The 17,716-nt window shown below is 37.7% G+C and overlaps 1 protein-coding gene across 8 annotated transcripts in view; it reads left to right on the top strand.

Moving 5' to 3' along the window:
• The first annotated feature begins 6,164 nt into the window (after positions 1 to 6,164).
• Positions 6,165 to 17,716, top strand: part of mitfb (melanocyte inducing transcription factor b) — a 29,037-nt gene continuing 17,485 nt past the window's right edge. For 5 of the 8 annotated variants that reach the window (XM_085345350.1, XM_085345352.1, XM_085345357.1 and 2 more), the window contains exon 1: positions 7,077 to 7,304. In XM_085345350.1, the coding sequence (XP_085201476.1) occupies positions 7,201 to 7,304 (104 nt within the window). In that variant the 5' untranslated portion in view covers positions 7,077 to 7,200. Of the gene's footprint in view, positions 6,213 to 7,076; positions 7,305 to 13,782; positions 14,211 to 17,716 lie in introns of those variants that run through there. The other 3 variants (XM_085345354.1, XM_085345355.1, XM_085345356.1) reach the window with 2 other exon arrangements.

Raw genomic sequence — 17,716 nt, forward strand, 5'->3', positions numbered from 1 at the left:
CAACAAAGCTTCATGCTGGACATGTGTGTCATACAGACACAACCATTACAACAACAATTCCTGTTTACACTGTTTGAAGCTTTAAATACGCCCACACACGCATCTCTTCCTTCACCTCTGACATAGCATCTGCAGGTCAATGTCAAGTTTAGCTGTACTTATCTTCCAGCCAGAGTGTTCGAGTCAAAAGACGAAAAAAGTTCGAAGGTAACATGGAGGCGTCAAGGAAGATATCTCGGCTTATACTTGAAATGAAACTGTAGCAAACCGTCTATTGTCCTTGTTAATCCACGCTAAATTTCCCCCTTGTAGCACATGTGCAGGAGAATAGATAATTATACATGAGAAAATCAAATAATGATAATTGCTTTGGTCAAGCATGATTTGCTGCTGTTCTGGGTAAAATGATGATTCATCCAGGATTTTTTTATTCACCAAGTCACACTCCCTAAATCAGTGTGCTATAGGTTTCTGCATGATGCATTCATTCAGTCCAGTGGCCAATAAATTACTTTTTTTAAACTTAAACATGCATCTAACGATCTCATTTCATATCGTCTTATTCTCTACAATCAGCAGCCTATATGGCCCACGGTACCCAATAATGAGACAAGCCCACCGGGGCCAGTTTCCTCTATGCAGGGAGAACAATGAATGTGCTACTGTAGGCTACTGTACATGGGTGGTTTCCACCTGAGCCCCATGATTAGCTTAATGTGTCAAAAAAGGGAAAAAACTACACCCTATTTTACTGAGGAAACACACCAGTCGCGGCTGAGAGCCAAACCCATGCTGTTGTAATTTTCATTGATGCTCCCTCCTCACATCACATGCAGGCATGACTCAGTCTACTTTTGTCTCCTCACAGCTCATTGACGCTGGTTCAATCTGCCCCACCGCACCACATATCGCCTTACCTTTGCACCCCTTATATCCTGCTTTTGGTATTGATAACGTGAGGCTTCCCCTGCATATTGATCAGCTTCGTTCAGCTTTCTCCACGGCCGCTTTTACCAGGGAGGAGAGCCGCCGTGCAGCCGCTGTCCATGTTCATCCTCCGGTACTAGGATACTGTAGCACACACACACGCCTCGTATCGAGCCACAGTTACCACGCCTTCACCCGCCGGCTATTATGTGAACAAGCCCAGCATCTCCACCCTCCCTCCCTTGCTCTGCCCCCCTCCTTCCCTCTCATCCAGCAGATGCCGGCCGGCCTGGTTCACACTGGATCCCCATAACAATGAAGAGAGACTGGCTTTCTGTTGCATCTTCAAGAACCTTTTGAATTTATGCTTGATTTCATATCATGAAAACCCCAACAAACACACAGTGTTCTACACACATATGTGTTTATATTGTCGTGGTAGCCCTTAAATAAAATGATCTTCGAATTTTTATCTTCAAAATTTCTACATTCTTCACAAGCGGAAGTATATTGTTCACTCAGTGGTAAGTTCAGATAGGTCCTATTTTATCAAATTGTCGAATTCTCATTAGTTATTGTCAACACCTTCTTGAAATCGATCAAAAAAATACACAGTGCGACTAGCAAGTCTTTACTGATACAACTACATCAATAATATGATCAATAAAATGAACAAAATCAAAACCAATACCAAAAGAAATTGTAACAAACCATTCACCAGTAACCGTTTTAAGATTGATTTATTCTTTTTAAATAGATTTACTATAAATATGTTTTACTGAATATATGACTGGCTATATATGTTTCCCTTTACTTGCCATATTCAGGGTCACTTCTTGATAAAGATCAGTTTGATATTTGATATTTATTTTATATATAAGTGCTTTGACATCAAACATACTTACAACTGTTCCATACACCACAAGTTGATCTTGGTCTTAAAAATATTCACAGAAGCACATTTTGTGTAATTTAAGTGTACAACGCTTCACACATCTTGGACCTGTGTAACATAGAAGACACAGGACTGGTGTGTGTTTCACATGTGCTATTCATTTCTGTTCCGGAGTGACGATGCCCCTAAAATATTCATTACTGCCTTTACTCTGGCTCATCTGGTAATTCTTCAAAGGAAACAGGCACCAAAGTCACATATAGCATTCAGTTTTCTCAAAGGGGAAGTTAGATAGAAACTCTTTGACATAAACTAAAAAATTCTTGTTTGGTTTGGGTTTGTTTTTGTTTTATTTTGTTTTGTTTTTTTCATTGACCCTAGACCCCTAGCAAAAAACAAAAACACTAGTGTCACTGCAGTCTGCTGTAAATGCCATTGCCTGCCAGCACGGCGAGGTATCCCCACCCCCATGCTCTTGGATTTCTGACATCAGACATGAATAAGTATCTCATTAAGATCCCCCAAAACCATCTGCCCAATGAGTCTCCTCCTTACAGGAAAAATGCTCTCATAAACAAAAGAGTAGGATTCCCTCATTACCCTCGTTACCCTCATTAGAAATTATTCTATCATCTGGCAAGCTGTGGTTTTAATTTATTCCAGGAGTCGGGATTCTTATTAAGAAACCTTCTGTATTTTTGTTGGTAGCAACAAGCATGTCTCCTCCTTTTATAATCGGATTTTGCAATTCAGTCAATAAACCTCAAAAATACTCATTAAAACTGCTCACAGGAAGTATTCTCCAAGTTATCAATCTTCATCATTTTCATTGAACAATGAAAACACAATATTTACTTAAGGGGTGTGCATCAAATTTTATGCACATCTAACTGTGTTTAACTGCCATTCAGTTTTTCATAAAGTCCTGGAGAAATGCAGCATCACTGATAAACTATGACTTTCTTGAAGCTCATTAAACCAAAACAGCTATTTTTGTACTCTCAAATGCTGTTTTGATGCATGTGCTGGATAGTGTTTTGTTTTGCTGATGTTTGAGACTGCTGACAATCACATTATGTGTAACAGGCTGAAATACTGGATGGTTGCATGGGGGTGTCCTGATGCATGCTCAATCATGCAGGAAAGGAAATTCCACAAAGTTGATTCTGTTCATCTGGACGTTACATTTTCAGTGGGAGAAACGTTTCGACACTTGGACACGGACTGAAAATATTCTTTCTGAGAGTGTATAGAGGTCTGCTTTGCTGAGACTGTCTTCAAATCTGTCAAGTTAATCTTTCTCTGTAGCTGCTTCCAAGCTATAAGGTTCTGTTTTGGGGTCTTTACTGTTTCTGTTATAACTGTGCTTTCTTCAGCATATGTCTACCACTGTTAAGGACATTGTTTATCTATGCTATGCAGATGACATTCGGTTATATATCTCTGTTATGCATGAGTTTTCTAAGTTACAGACCTTGCATGGGTGCTTAGACTACTAAGCAACTTGAGAAGTTGAATGGCTGACAGCTTTCCCTGAAAAATGAAGCCCTTGTTTGTGTCCCTGACCGATTTGTGCCTAAGGTAGTGAAAGCTCTCCTCGCCCCTTTTGGTAAATCTTCTATCAGGAATCTTGGGGTAACTTTTTAACTGTGGATGCTCATGTTAAGTCTCTGGTTTGCTCTTGCCGTTATCACTTAAGAAGTATTGCCAAGTTGAGTTTCAGCGTGTCACCCCCTTATTTGGAAAATGTTACTTATGCCTTTATTTCGTCACACCCGGATTATTGTAATTCACTGCTCACTTGTCTTAACAAAGTTTCCTTTGAATGTTTGCAGGTTATTCAGAATGCCGCTGCGAGGCATCTGACTAAGTCTTCTAAGTACTCACATGCCACACCATTGATAATTCAGTTTCACTGGCTTCCTGTCTGCTCTAGGATTCTGCTTGTGACTTTTAGAGAGCTGCATGGACAAGCACTGGCATACGTCAGTGAATCTTTACAGCCATAGATTCCCACCAGGTCCTTGAGGTCATGTGATCAGGGCTTGGTAGCTGGGCTTCATATAAGTTCAAGAACTAAAGGAGATAGAGCTGTTGCAGCAGTCCCCCACAGACTCTGGAACTCTCTCCCACTGAACTGTGGACTCTTTTAAAAAGCAGCTAAAATGTTTCTTTTGTTTTTATGTTCAATCATTTATGTTGTGAAGCACTTTGTTATATTTATATTGAAAGGTGACATATACACAAGCTTTTACTTACTTTTTTTTTTTTTAAACTGTCATTCTGAAACACAAATAAACATTCTTATAATAAATAATAATACTTAGTTTATCAAGTGATCCGACATTCATTATGGTAATAAATTTGCTAAAATGAGTCCTTGTCTCTTGAATTGGTGTGTTTTTCAACAGACAAGCTGATCAGCAGCTGATAGTCATCCTTACTAAAGCAACCGGACACCTTTGGCTCATATTCCGGGATGTTGTTTGGCAAACGGTTGCAAGTCACTGATGACTGGCTGACAGACTTCAAGTTAAAAGCCGTGACTGAAAACAAAGGTAAACCAGAGTGTTTTTTCATACCTGAGACGTTATCGATGACCACCACTGCAGTTCTTGTTATTTTATATGGCAGAAATGTTTGCACTGGCTGCCAATGCCTTTCAAATCTGCACATCCTTGAGTAAATAATAGTGTGTTAGTCTTTGAATAGTTATCCCTGTGTTCACTTATCTCAGGGCACATAGCCAGGATGATGCAAGATATGTGGGTTGTTTTAAAGAAGTTTGTCGTTGTTTGTTTAGCTAATTAACTGATACCAAAGTATTCTTATTTTCTCCCAGTACCAGTGTTTGAAGATGTTTTGGCATTACAAAACAATGTGTATATTCAGATATTCAAATATTAAACAAATATTATTAACAAATCAGTCCTGAACTCAAATTTAAGTGAAGTAGAAATTTTTTAGCTGAAGATTAAGAGTTCAGCTAAACTTATAAATTGTGAAGGTTTTCAATTTATAATAACTTTATTTCAACAATTGACCAGATATTTGTCCATGCAAACTCGGTTTTTGCTATAGGTAGAAAATGGGAAGCCATAAAACACTATATTTTTCTGCAAAATGAAAAAAAAAATAATTAAACGTGCAACTGCCACAAAAGTTTATGAGGTGTGTAAGTATTTATTTACAAACCATTTCTGCCAAAAAGAGATATAGCACTGACACTTGGATAACTTGGAAAACATGAACACAAACATTGGTTTTCTACCTAAGGGCACTGAATCAAGTTTATTTACTAATGTGCTGACACTGACAATCCTTGCAGGGTGCGTGTTGTCTTTCACCCATCATACTGTGGTCCCCTTGTGTAATACAATGGCTGGAAGGGTGGATGGGTGGATGGATGGTGAGCAGGCTTTTGCACTGCCATTAAAACTAAGAATTTTGGACTCTTCTCACAGTGATTTTTCTTCTTCTCATATTCAGGTCCTTAAATTTATATGTTCTTGCTTCACTGGGCTTATTGAAGAATACTCATTTATGTGTTATAATTTGCAAAATCAGCATATTCTTATAGGTATTTAAGAAACGATGTTTCAAAGATAGAAAGATCACTGTGCTTGGAATCATTTTCAAAATAAATTGACTTCATAATATTTTTTGAGAGAACATTATATTTTGGACTGTGGAACAAAATTTGTACTTGCTAGTCTTTATTGTGTCATTAAGTACTATTATTTAAAATATATCTTAAAAAGATATATCTGGAAGTAATTACAAAAGCTGTAGTAGTCTACAAATGTTACAGGTCTAATGCAGTTGGAGGGCCTGGGTAATCAGTACCACATCCAAAGTAATTTATCTGTATATTGTAGATCGGATTCTCTACAGCTCCTGTGTCATGTCATTTGGCTGGCTGTATGTGAGTGTTTTTTTTTCTGCTATGTGTCTCAGAAATAGTATTGCAGAAATACAGAAGAAGAAAAAAACATTCTGATCCCATTTCTCATTCTGTTCAGCTATCATCGTTTTATTTAAGGCTTTATTTTTAGCCTCCGGGTATGTGCTTTCCAGCAGAATCATATTTGCATTCTATTTGCATTGATAAAATACAGACTTTAAACCAGTTCAACAGGATGAGGGTGAATGCAAATATTGAACTACCTCTAAATTTCCATTTTATAATAGAGGGTGCCCCCCCACACCCCCGCGGGCTCACGAAACTGTTTTCTAGCTCTATACTGCCCCCAAGTGGCAGACAAGACTTTAACTGAGGAGACCAAACTTGGTGTGCTGAGAACAGCGCGTGGGGGAGAGTGGGAGACGAGCGGTCAGTCAGTCTGCACAGGGAAACGGGGAAAAACAGAGACATGAGGCTCGTCTTGAGGTTGGTCTAAAGTCGGGTGCAATATCTGCATGACCCAATAAGAGACTAAATATCAAGGCTGTGAATGACCTGCAATGTAAGAAGTGCCGTTATTTATGTTTTTTATTTAGATTTTCTGAACAGTTTCTGTGCGATTGCTTCCAGATTTACTCATTTAACTGACTGCTACATCCAGTGTTTTTTGTTTTTTGGGTTGTTGTTTTTTTATTTTTAGAAACTCACATCGCTGATTCTTACTTACTTCAAGGTCACTCTGGGTATATGTGCTTTAAAGGCTTAAAAACAACTCACTATATATTTTATTTTTATTTGCAAACAATGTAGTTATGCTTTCGCAAACTTGCTTGAACAGCATGCCCAGGTCACAAAGGCTGGATTTTTATTTTTCATTTATTTATTTATTTTATTTTTTATTTTTTTGCGGGCGGTGGGCATGGTATAAAATAATTCATTTTTATCGTGATAGCAAATTAACGCCCTCCATTATTTTTAACCAATATTAAATGTATCTGCATTCAGGCAAAATGTGCAGACCATTTCTTTAAATGCAAAATCTAAGACCGCAAAGACGCACGGCCACTGGAGCAGACGCTACTAATTCAAAATAAGTCTTTACAGCCAATTATTACGAAATCCACATTGCGGGATAAATATTGCTTATGGAAATGAAACTGACATTTCAGTTTCACTGGTCGAGCAAAAAAAAAAAAAAGGGGGGGGGGTAAAAATCCCGTCGGATACTGCAGCCAATCAGAATTGTGCTGACGTTTACATCCCCGGAGCATCTTGGTAGTTGTAGTTTCTGGATCATTTTCAGCCCGTTAGCTGCAGTTTAGCCGCTGCCGCGAAGGACTACAGAGCTCCGGATCCTGGGCAGAAGCGGCTTGCGTTGACGGTTGGTACTGTGCGGACTACTGGGGCACGAATATCACCCGTCTGCTTTTTTTTAAAGAGGGTTTAGCGTCTCCAAAAGTTGACATCTGCAAGTATGCAGTCGGAATCGGGAATAGTTCCCGACTTCGAGGTCGGAGAGGATTTTCAAGAGGAGCCTAAAACGTATTACGAATTGAAGAGTCAGCCCTTGAAAAACAGGTCAGTTCTTTTGCTGTGGACAGTTATTTTGGGGGTTAAGGTAATAATTAGGCTGCAGACTTTTTAAAGTGTTGTCCAAAGTCTATGAATGTGCGGGCTTCCTCATTGATGTTACTGAAGCTGGTCCCGGGTTTCAGCCCTCGTTCCTTATGGTCATCCTGCTTGCATGAAGTTATGCAACACATGGGTGTTGTCTTGTCAACATCAACTTCAAATATTAGCTCACAGAGGAGCAGACAGGTCAGAGTTTAGCAAGGTGATGCTCTGCCTGTCTTGTGTTGATGGCTGATATTCAGGTGCTCCTAAAGCAGAATGGTGACTTATTGTTATTTATGAGATTTTTCTTTAAATCTCCCGAGAACTACCTATTTTTTAAGTATAACTGCATAACAACAAGTGTGTAAAAAGTGCCATAAGTCTACTATGGCACTACACCTTGTGCATTAACAGCTTTGAAGTGTCAAAAGTGTGTAAGAAAGTATTAACTGTTAGATAAGCTGTGGTAACATAAATAAATAAATCAATCAAACCTGATGTTTCTTTCAGTGGAGGAGTGTTGCCTTCTTTATAAGTTCACAGTTAATATTAAATGCTCTAAAGTTGTTTCACCAATAAAATAAATCAGCAACCAAAGAGGCAGACAAAATTTAGTTTTCAGCAAGTTGTTGGCCTATTAAAAAGTTGTATAACTTAAGTGCATGTAGTACTGGACAAAGTGCTCCAAGTCCTGACAACAGTTTATTCTTGTAAGGACACAGAACAGAAACAAAAAACAGCTTGCAGCACTGACGTTTACTAATTTAGTTTCAGCTTTGACACACTGAGGCCTCAGAAACATTTAGCTGAGTCAGATCTATGTGTTGTTTCACCTTTCACCCTTTTTCTGGAAGTAATGCACAGCAAGGTTGATGTCTTATACATGTGTCTTATACACGTGTTTAATGCAATGAAATGACAGATTTCCTGTCTACTGTGTAGCATATCAAAACAATACTGAGAAACTTTAGAAAATGCCCTTTTTGCTGTCTTACAATTTTCACTCTTACTAAGAGTGAAAACTGATCCCAGAGCTGGGAAATATGAAGCAAAATCTATGAGATGACTGGAAGGTGGACTTATTTTTTTGTTTTAATATTTTAGGGGACCATGTTTTTGTTCTTATTCTAAACACCTCACTGACAGTGAACTGTAGTATTCTCAATACTCAGTTGGTGTGATTGATTCAATTTAAATTAAGTAAGAAAACATGTAACAACCACAGATCCCTTGGCAGGTGTTACTATTAAATAAATAATAAACTTTTTTCTATGCAATTTATGATTGCATATCAACCTTTATGGATGATTTCAAATCACAATGAAATACTGTTGGGGTGTAATATAAGTCGTAAGTTATAACATTTCATGCCCCTCTGTGATGAGGATGGTGATGACGATTATGCATCTATTACCAGGATGGTGTCAGAGGTTTTGTATTTTGTGTCTGCTCCTCTCTGTTACGTAGTTTAGAGGTGGTGATACATGGCCTCATTGTCAGGGCGAGACATCCAGAGGACAGTACGCCACTGTGTTCGGACAGAACTCTTGCTGCAGACGTTCGCTAGACTCCAGTTTTTTTTTTTTTCCTTCCTCTCGTTCTTGATATTTTCTTGCAGATTTGCGGTTTCTCTCGTTTTCTCTAAATTCAATCAAAACACCAGTTAGAAGAACTGTTTGAGGAAGAACTGTCATCTTGGACAGTCTTAGCCTTTAACCTAGTTCTGCATTTTTTAAACTAATGTCTTCAATTTTTTCATTAGTGAAATGTCATTACACTGTTATACACCCTTGGCCTGAATCTGAGGCTGTGTTGTTTTCGTCGCTGGTGTAGCAGCAGCAGCAGCCATTCCAAGTATACGCAAAGTATCAGCACGGTTTCTGAATCTTTGCTGTTTGTTTTTCTTTATGTCATTTTTCTCCTGAATGTGTGAAGTCGTCTGAACCGTGGCTTTGATTGAAGGTATCCCACTTCCCCTTTCTATCACATGAAGATGACCCAGCATAATAAATAATCACGATGACTGTGCCATAAGACAGTTTTGTGCAAAATGGTTATAATTAGTTTGATTGATTACCGAGTTGTCTGATGTCTCCTAATAGCTGCTTAAGAAGTTTCTAAATTTGAAGTTTTGTGTGCGACAAAATGTCATCTTAGCTTTCATAGATCTATTTGTTTTTTGGCTGTCTGCGTATCAGTTTGACAGAGCACACAGACTGCTGCTGACGTCGTGCCAACCTTTTTGTGCCTAATATAGATGTGAGACAGGCGGCAAAACTAGTCTTCTATGCAGTGTAAATAAGCTATATAAATTTAGCAGGGAATGTGTTATATCAGAAACTGTGAGTCTAGGGATCTTTTTTTTTTTTTTTGCACCCTCAGTCAATACAGAGGCTGAAAGTTTTGCTTTCTAATGAACAGACTAGATTTTGAGCATAGCTTATATTAAATCCATATGGATGAATAAATATGCAAATGTCTTACACAGAAAGATCCCCGGCCAGTAAAGATTAGCAGACACTAGGCAGAAGAAACCAAACAAACAAATGTGTTGCTTTAGTATCAGCCTCACAATGAAATTTTCTTGTTGCTCAATTAACATGTTTCCGTAACAATTTATGCCAGAATGATCACTTTTAACATTTAATGCCATACGTACATCTTTCAGCCACAACATTAAAACCCCTGCTTGTTATAAGCCACAAAAACAGCTGTGGCCCATTGGAGCAAAGACATTGGGGGTATTCTGTGGTATTCTGAACCTTTTTATTGGCAGACCCTTTGGTCATGTGGGTTGTGGGACTGGGTTTTTGCGGATGGAGCTTTGAACTTTTTGTCATTTGGGATCTTGGCGTGGAAGTATGTATCAAAGTTACACCTGCATGAATGCTGGATCCCAAGGTTTTCTGGCAAAACTGCAATTGCTAGCAAGATTGTCAGTGTTAATCATTTCATTAACTGTTGTTAGCGCATCTCTGTCTGTTTAAATATAAAGACTTCCTCAAAATCTTTCTTCAAATCATACAAAGCTGAAAATAAAGAATTGAATGAATGTGAAAACTTTACAATGGGACTTGGTTTATGTTGCTCAGTAAATATCTGTTTTAATAGCTCGCAATGGGTCTTTGTGGGTCGGGTCTACACTTTGGGTTCTCTGTCTTGGATCTTGGCCTGGGGGGTAAAACATGAATGGAACTCAAAGTCTCCTGAAAAAACTTTCTTTTACACAGCTGAAAATAAAGAAGTGTCAGATTTAAGTCAGCAAAAATTGAATCATAAATTACACCCCCCCCCCCCCCAAAAAAAAAAAGACTGCGGTCAAAACTTTTAACGCTGCAAAACTCTGTTTACTTTTTTACTTTTGTTTTTGGTAAAGAAGAAATTATAATGAATCTTGGGGCACTTTGCATAATAATGATAGCTGAGAGAAGAAAATAACCTCAGGCTTACTGTTAATGCACACTCCTTACAGGCATGTTTGGAAAGATGATGGGCCTTGAATGTGGATCGAGTTCTTTGGAAGAGACATTTTACTTTACCTAAAAATGACAAGGATGCAGAGAAATACAGAAGAAATATTGTAGTTTTCACAACTTATTAGTGTCTAACAAGCAAATGAAGATCTTGGTCATTTGTAGTAATATTTTGGTAAGAAAATAAACCTTTCAAATTAAAATAAGGAAGAGGGAAAGAGAATTTAGTAAAATGATGGAGACATCCACAAATCAATTTAAGTTCTTCTGCAATAGAACTGAAGTACAGAATAGGCATTTAAGGTCAAAGCAATGAGCCAGTGGTCGTGAGCTGAGTCAGAGTTTGAGGGTTATGAAACTATGTGTCCAGAGCAGCTTGTTCCCACGAGGTGTCCTAGACAGAGATGCCAAAAAGGTTCATCCATGATCTAAGAAAGACCGAGGGGCTTAAGTGACACAGACAGGTGTTGAGGCTGGAGTAAAATACAGTCAGAACAACTTGTCCTGTAATCATGGTTATCTTTCTGCATTCTCACCTCTTATGTGGCTTTTCAAGCACATCTGCTTAAGATTTCCTCATAAAGAATAAAATAAAAATAAAGAAAAATCATAAACTCTACATCTTTTATTTACTGATTGATTTGGGTTTGCAGTTTTAATATTCCTGACGTGTGATCTTTGTCTGCCTCTGTTGGTGCCCAGAAGGAACTGCAATAACAGAGGAGGCCTTTGAGTGTCGCTTTTATTGACACAAGTCATTATTCTTAACAGTTAAAAGAAATGTAGCCTTCAGGCATGATCACGTCTGAAGCCTGCAACTAGATGATTCATTATTGATTAGTGCAGAATTAATTCGTTGTTTACTCAATAAAATACAAGAAGAACCAGAACCAGTGAATCTTTGGCACGTTCGCTTGAAAAAAGACGGAAATGACTCATTAACTATTTAAGCAGTAAGTTGTTATTACAAGGATATATAGAGGTTATAACAAGTAATTACTTGCATGCATTAGCTGTTGAAAAAAAAAACACACTTCACTGTTAAACAGCTAAAACAAATACCTTTACACGGTGACTTAATTATTAAATTTTAACTTGTGGTTAAGACGCACATAATTGCGTCTGTTTATTTTTTTTCAGAGTCATATTTTACAGCAACGAATCGTTACCATGGTTCATTTACGAAGAAAGAATGTGTTGATTGTCTGTCATCACCTTCAAGGAAAGCCGAGAATAAATCAGTCTCACAATGAAAAGCTGTTATGTTGTGCTTGCACATCATTGTTATATCAATGAACTTGAAAATCTTCTGCACTCATTCAACCTGCTGTAGGGAAACGTATCAAAGGCTCCTCCTTACTGTCCTTGGAAGCTCTACTCACTCATTGTTAAAGCACACAGGAAAGAGAGGGAGCTGCAGCTAGAGCAGGCCATCCTGCCGAACACAAGTGAGGGGAATTACTAAGAGCACAGAGCCTAATTACAGAAATAAGACCCAGCAAGTTCTAGTTATTCCATCCAGTCCTGGCTTCCTGGAAGCACATTGCAAAGTACCTGATTTTCTTTTTAGATGCTTTTATGACTGACCCTGTTTTGTTGTGCTTTTGTACTTGAGAGTGAAATAATTATGTATAAGTTTTATTTTAACAGTTCTTTATGGAATAGCCATTGTTTTGTAGACCATTGGGTTGTTTGATTTTTTTAAAACGGCTATTATAGCAGCAGTCAGTGACAGTTGCTGCTTTACTACAGGTCAGGATATCTGTGAGTCACAACATTAAAACCATGTACCTAATAATGCGTAGGGCCCCACCATATCTCCAAAAAGGCATTGCTATATATAACTTTATAGGCTATACAACAAAATGCTGTTTTGTCTGTGTTTGATGATGCTAAGGCATTTCCTGTGCTTATGCAGTGTTTATGCACAGTAAATACAAAGTTTCTACCCAGATGTTTACCGAGATATTTGCAGGGTTGAACTATTTACCTAATTTAAATCATTTGTACAGTTGTTTTTCTGTTTGGTGTTTAGACAAATAAACAAAAAACAAAAAAAATCACTTCTATTGCATTCCCTGTGTACAAACCCCACATAATTGACGGTCTAGACATGCATACAGATGCTTTCTATTTTCTATGATTTGCCTGCTTGTGACTGACTTCATACTATCATGCCAGCTGCACCAAGCTGCGCATGTTTGATCAGCACAGGAGTCCAAGTAGATCAATACACTGTCATGTAGGGTCATAATCACTCATTTGTATTCCAGCAGAGAGGTTGTGTAGTCTGCTAGAAGGGCAGCAACTCCTGCAGTTTGGTAGAGAGAAAGAAATAGGAGACAGGATTGTTACTAGTACTCAGTTTGCCTGTGTTTTGATTAGATTGCCTATTTTCACTGCTCTTATCCTGTGCTCACTGTATAGTTATATGCAGTGTGGTCTGCGTAAGTCACTGTCTGCTTCCTGAAAAACACACTGAACGGCCACCAGCGGGAGAAAAGTTGAGCTTTAATGAGTTTAATGTGGTTCTTTAGAATACACCTAATCTGGGGAGTGATGTTTAAACTAATGAAAATAAGCACATAGTGTGTCTTTTTTTTTCTTTCATGTCAGTTCATTTCTATTGTGTAGTGTGCCAGCCTCTTGCAGCAGCAGAACATATGTTGCATTCTAGTACTATTTCTTTTTTTTGCAGTTGTCATTTGAAAGTGAGTATTTGTATCAGCCATGAAAGCTGTAAAAAAGTCATGCTAATATGTACACATAAATAGTTCAAATTAAGGTTAATGTCTCAGCAGATGAATGTGAAGTCAGCTTGGTAGTGTCAAACTTATTATTATGCACTGTGAAGGTCAAACATGAGAGGAAACAATAAGCAGCATATTTTACAAATAAAGGGAGACTTTAAGGTTTAAATAAACCATTTGAAATCCTTTCAGTTTCTCTAAAATGCAGTGTCACTTGGCAAAAGCAAACACGTTTTTGAGTTATGATACTTTTGAGATACAAGATTTTCACAGGACAGCGACCCCTACTTGGTTGTAGCCCATCTACCCAACACGTGTCGGCACATGTCTCTAAGCGTAACACTATCTGCGTGGTTTTAAAGCGGCATATTGATGGACAGTGTGTTTCCAGTGGACGCCTGCACGCTCCTCTCTTCTGCTTTGCTGTTGCTCTGCACGGGGCTGGTCCTATGCCTGGGACTCTGCGTGGCGATTGGAGCTTCCAGGCCGGGCCCTGGAGCCTCCCCTCTCTGACACACTTTCAGCGCTGCACCACCAGCATGACTTTCACTGCTCTCCAAGGGCGGGTGGTGCACCTTCAGGGAAAAACAAACAAATATGGAGGCTGTAGGAGTGCAAGTGTACAGACCCTGTTCATTTGATTGTCTGTGAGTATGGCGCCTCAGCATCTGTGGTATTGCTGCAGTGCATTTGGGCTTTATTTTGGAATCTATATGTTTGTTCAACACTATGTACACATGAAGGGCACCATGCACTGGGCTATATGTGGGAAGTAGTCTTGGAAGATTTCTCCTTGTGTTTTTATGTGCTGAATAGTTTTTGTATGTCAGGATATACATTTATCAGTCTATTATAGTTAATTGCAGCTGGTCACTGGTCACTTATAGCAAGGGAGCGAGTACCTGAAAAGCTTAGAAATCTCATACTTAAGACATAAAGTTAATAACAGAAGAGGTATCATGTTTTGGCATGCTAGTTATTTGTTTTTTTTGATGAGACTGTAATGGTAGAGTTATTATTCAGTCACACAGAAGTCATTAGGTCTGCAGAATGATCGCCTGTCAATTACCAGCAGTTTTACAGCTGCAGTGCATCTTTATTGGAGAGTATTTTCCTTTAACAGCTCAGTGTTTTGACTCTTCTCAGACTTTGTCGCTCCACAATGTTACTTGATTTCTGTCTTGATGCAGTATTGCAGCTGAATTTTCCTGGTTGTTTGTTGTCTTTAGTGTGTCACTGAATTCTGCTTCAAAGTCTCAGCTCTGACAGTTTGACTAATGGTGAAGTATGATGAAGGCACAGTAGTGAGCAGAATCAGAGGAATCATGAGTTGAGTGGGTGGGACTCTTCAAGACTGTACAACCATTGTTTTTTCCGTTTTTTTCCCTTGAGATACACACGAACATAAGAGGAGGTGTGCGCACACACGAATGAAATTTTAAAAGGACAAAAGAGCTTTTTATGTCTTTCATGGGTTTGTTTGGCAAAGAGCCAACAAACAGTCAAAAGAAAGAAACAGAGAGAAAGAGACAGAGACATTCAGCCTTGCCTTTCTGAGAGGTTTCTGGTCATTCGTATACACAAACACAAGTCAATCAAATTATTAAGAGCGTATTAAAAAAACGCCATGAGGTCATATGTTGTACAGTTTTGTAATAGGGCAGCTAAAGATGCTAAAGAAATAAATGTGTTTTTTCAGGGTTCTGAAAAGAGAAATTTTGCAATTTTCTTAAAGTTTATAAGAAAAAATTTCACATTTATGAAAAAATAGCAAATTTACACAAACAAAACAGGTGCATTTACAAAAAAACAAAAAGAACATAAAAATTTACGAGAAAAAAACTCTCCAAAGTCATACTTTTATTTTATTTTAACACTACCCCTAGATCATGTCATATCAAATTTTTAGCCTAAAATGCTACCTCCTACAATGCTTTGAATTACATAGTGTTGCGCACTTGTATCAGAATTTTAATTCGGTTACAATTATTTCTTCCAACAATTATGAATAAAGAATAACATGGTAATGCACTTTTGTCCTGCTGTAAAACTCTAAACTCCACCATAAATGTGCAACAAGTTTAATTCAGCTCAAGCCTGGACAGCAAGCTTTTCAGAATCAGTGTGGTTTTCACATCATCTTTACAAATTATTTCTTAATCAATTGCAAAGCGGTTATAAGTTATAAAATTATAAGAGACTTGTCGATTGTAATTTTCTTGAGCAATTCTGACTTTTTACTTCTGCCAATGTCAATTTTTTACTATTTTTATATGCTTTCTAAGAACCATAACTTATAGCATATACAAGCAAAAACAGGATACAGGATCTTCTCTCCCATAAGCAACATCAAAATAAAGGAATATTATACTGATAGTCTGAGGACCATATACACTAGTACAAAAGGATGCACAAAGAGAAATCTTGTAGCATTGTAAGGCCTGTGAGCAGAATAGAGGCTTACTTGGTTTAGCTTCACTTATTTGACAGGTTTCTAAAAGCATTAGTACCTTCACCGAGTCACTCATCACTTACTTTATTTTTAGTTGTTTTGTTTTTTTTAATTCAGTAAAGCTAAGTTAGCTTTCAAAATAGGTTTGCATGTTTAAATTTTTCTTAGTTAAAAATAATTCCTTTTAGTTTACGTTTTATTAGTTTCAGTATTCATTTTACTGCATTATTTTAATAAGTGGGCTATTTGCCAGGGGCAAGACTTAGGAAGTTTGTAATGGCTATTACTATGCAAACATTTGACTTAAGAGTTATGTACACATTGTATTCTCAATAAGCACGCACCAATGCCTCCTCAGGCTGGTTGTGTTGACAAATGTGAGCAAATTTACAAAGACTAAAACAAAAAACATTTCCTGTAACTGATCATGTAATTTTAGTTTTCTTTCCAACTTTTCACTTTTATGTAGGTTCATAAAGTTCTTTTCACACCAGTTTTTGCTTTGAGTTTAGTTGAAGTTAACTATAACCTTGACATTTATGCACAACACAAATTCAAACAATGCCATACAAACTGTGGACCCACCCAAAAACTTTGCTCAGTAGCACTCCTGGTGGTCAGAAATTGAGCAAGCCACTCTGTGCATCTAGAAGCACGTAGTAAAAAGCAAGCACTTAAGTAAGTGGTAGTTTAAACTGTATGCTACTGTGTTGCCCTTTTTATATTCTTTCCACACATTACAGCTTCTTTGTTAAATTCATTGTGTTTTTAAAACCTCCATGAATGTAGCTGTCAGATACGTGAAAATCCAAATTAAGCAGAAAGTTCCTCAAGTTTTTAGGAGTACTGATTTCTAGTAGGTGATAAAGGTACTGTACTATCCAGTACATTTATGTACTTAAACTATTCAGTGTATATTATGTTTTTTTATTTAAGCGTTCATTTTAAAAAAAAAACTGTTCATTTTAACAAAAGCTGATTTCTCCAACCAAAAGCATTCAACATGTAACAAACGTGACTAATTATTATTATTATCATTATTATTATTATTAATCAGCTCTAGTTTATCCAAAGAATGTAACAATAAATCCATCTGTAGTTCCAAATCAATTCAAATGTCACATTTGAACTGTAAAACCAAAAGAAAGGGAACAGAAACGAATTTGTTCTTGCAACAAACCGTTGATCATTTAATCACTGAAGTAGATTAAAGGAAAAAAAGAAGAATCAAAGCCTCTGGCTCTGGCAGAGGAAATCAAGAGTTTTAGATCTAGTGACTTTTGTTGTGAAATTTGTGGGATGAAAGGAAACACAATCGCCCAAAGTCACACAGCAGAAGGAATTATTCTTTTGAACACTAAACCTGATTCCATATATTGGGTGAAGCACAAAGGAACAAAGGAAGAAACGTAGCTGTTGAATTTAGACACCCAAACCACTGAAGTGCTTCCAGAGAAAAGCCAGAGTTCAGCCTGTGTTTTGCTTTTATAATATATTTTATTATATATATTTGTTATACAGTATTGTTTTGTCTAATATCTGGTGCAGGGTTCAGTGGGTGTGGTTGTAGACAATGAGATTATATCCACTGCTGAGGGGAGATTTATGGTATGTTGAGGGCTCAACACCCACTGAATACGCTGCAAGCTGAGGCTGTTTGACTCCGCTGGCTAATTAGTGCGATTACTGCACAGCTGGATT

This window comes from Diplotaxodon limnothrissa, linkage group LG20 (genome assembly GCF_057381915.1).
Source record: "Diplotaxodon limnothrissa isolate DT_005_m linkage group LG20, D_limnothrissa_male_GT1.1, whole genome shotgun sequence".
NCBI lineage: Eukaryota > Metazoa > Chordata > Actinopteri > Cichliformes > Cichlidae > Diplotaxodon > Diplotaxodon limnothrissa.